Source organism: Rattus norvegicus, chromosome 3 (assembly GCF_021556685.1).
Source record: "Rattus norvegicus strain SHRSP/BbbUtx chromosome 3, alternate assembly SHRSP_T2T, whole genome shotgun sequence".
NCBI lineage: Eukaryota > Metazoa > Chordata > Mammalia > Rodentia > Muridae > Rattus > Rattus norvegicus.
Genome location: NC_141536.1, coordinates 74,551,121 through 74,553,783, shown reverse-complemented (window position 1 = coordinate 74,553,783; position 2,663 = coordinate 74,551,121). Strand labels below are relative to the sequence as shown.

Sequence of the window (2,663 nt, the reverse complement as noted above, 5' to 3'; positions counted from 1 at the left end):
ACAAGCACATGCTTCTTGATTGATGTATTTCAGTAACACATGTAAGGAGAATTTGATAATTCTTTCCATTTGCATGCACAAGTGGAGATGAATGGGAAAATCTTTGTGTTGGTAAAGCATTTTCCTATAATAACTATAAATAACTTTGAAAATGACAGTTACTACAGGAAATATTGTTATACTTTTAAGTTTGGCATTATAGTCCTAGAAGATGTGGAGATAGAACTTAATAGTTTTTGTTCTTGAGAAGATCATTTATGTTTCAAATATATGAGTCATTAAGAGTTATAATATGGTCAGACCAAGCAGAATTTTATAATCTGTGGAAAATTATTAATAAAGCTGTCACTGAAATTTTGTGTGCTCTTTGTCTTCAGCAATATCATAGCTGTTGAAAACTTGCATATATAGGGTACTAGTTCATTAACTTTTAATCTTTTCTCATTTACTGTGTTGATTTTATTAAAATGTCCTATTCAAACCTGAACAACATATTGTGAATCCTTAATACTTACAGGTAGAAAGGTGCTTGAAGTTCTTAATGGAAAAGGAAAATTGCTATCTTTTCCCAGTCCTTTCAATGGACCACACTTTGGCTTGGAGGCAGAGATCCTGTCCAATATGTAAATAGCATTGGACATTTTCCCACTGACTTCAACTTAATCTCCTGAATCATAAGTTTATTACAAATAAAACAGGTAAAGAATAGCTAGGGCCATGTGGAGTGCTCTTTTTGTATTACTAATCATTAGGGAAAAACTCAGGAGTGGAATTATTTGTATTTATGATTCCATTCCAATTTTAGGTGACAACCTTTAAAAGTTTAAAAATCTTGATATATAATTCTTAAGCCTATATCTCTGCTTATATGTCTTTCTTTTCCATAAAATGTTTTATTAAATTATAATAACAGTTACCATACTAGATTTTAGCCAAAAGTGTAAGAAGGGATAAAAATTAATAAAGGCATGTTCAGTTTATAATTTTTAAACTTTGAAGAAGTACCTATGTTTGTCTCCTAAAATGCAGGCTATTTCTTCTATTTATAGATTACATTTTTTAATCATCTCATCATTACCATGTGCTTTCCTGACAATGGAAGACATAAATAAACACAGTACTGACTTCCTCATAAGATGAACAAAAGGTCAGAAGAGTTTGTAGCAATTTATTTAGGATCTAAAATTCATAGTCAAATCGAGAATTGCATATAAAATACTGTCAGTCTTCTGTGAGTGTAACTGCTTCCATTTCCATATAAAGAGAGCTTAAGATTGTAAGTATTCTATAATTTATCTCTGCTTCAATCTGATCTTCAACTATCACTCTGAAATATTCCTGCTTTTTTATATTCTCAATTAAATTAAGCATTAAATGCAATTTTGGATATTTCTATAAAAAGCTTTTGTGATCTCAAATCTATAAACTGGACTGAAGCAAATGTTTATCATCATTGTCAAATTTATTCATCTTTTCCTTGGAAACTATGCAAAACCAGAGTTTTATAACCGAATTTGTCTTCCTGGGACTTTCCCAGAATCCAAATGTTCAAAAACTAATATTTATCATATGCTTACTTGTCTACATTGCAACTATTGGGGGCAACATGATGATTGTGGTGACTGTTGTCTCTAGCCCTACACTGCTGGGCTCTCCCATGTATTTCTTCCTGGCTTTCCTGTCTTTACTGGATGCAAGTTTCTCCTCTGCCATGACACCCAAGATGATTGTAGATTCTCTCTATGAGAGAAAAACCATCTCCTTTGAAGGATGCATGATACAACTTTTTGCTGAACACCTCTTTGGTGGGGCTGAGGTGATTGTCTTATCAGCCATGGCCTATGACCGCTATGTTGCTATTTGCAAACCCTTACACTACTCTTCCATCATGACCCTGAGGCTCTGTGGTACTCTAGTGGGAGTGGCTTGGGCAGGAGGATTTTTACACTCTATCATCCAAATTATCTTCACTTTGCAGCTGCCTTTCTGTGGACCCAATGTCATTGATCACTTCATATGTGACTTGTACCCATTGCTGGAACTTGCTTGCACTGACACTCACATCTTTGGCCTTTTGGTGGTTGCCAATAGTGGGTTTATCTGCATCATAATCTTCTCCTTGTTGCTTGTCTCTTATGGTTTTATCTTGCTATCTCTGAGATCTCACAGTTCTGAAGGACGATGGAAAGCTCTGTCTACTTGTGGGTCCCATATTGCTGTTGTGATCTTGTTCTTTGTCCCATGTATATTTACATATGCAAGGCCTCCCACTGCCTTCTCCTTTGACAAAATGGTAGCAATATTTTACACCATGCTATCCCCTTTGCTTAATCCTATGATTTATACTTTTAGGAATAAGGACATGAAAAATGCCATAAGAAAAGTGTGGAAGAGGTTGATAATAAATTCAGATAAAAAATAAAAATGTTTCATTTTTATCAAAATAAATATAAAAAGTAAAGAGGTCAAAACTATTTCATTCAAAAACGATAGTGTGTTCATTACACGTATAGAAGTAATGAAATTCTGCAGAAATAGCAATATTTTTGAGATTAGAGAATGTTGTTTTCCCTTTTATATCTAGCATGTCTCCAGAGTAGGAAACTCAATATTAATGTGGTTAAATTTATTTTGCACTTACTTAGAATCTATTGAAAAAAGAA

General features: G+C 33.5%; 1 protein-coding gene across 1 annotated transcript; it reads left to right on the top strand.

Moving 5' to 3' along the window:
- The first annotated feature begins 1,486 nt into the window (after positions 1-1,486).
- Or4c15b (olfactory receptor family 4 subfamily C member 15B) lies at positions 1,487-2,422 on the top strand. Its single transcript, NM_001000569.1, is given in 1 exon segment — positions 1,487-2,422. A coding segment is annotated over 1 exon segment (936 nt).
- The last annotated feature ends 241 nt before the right edge of the window (positions 2,423-2,663 follow it).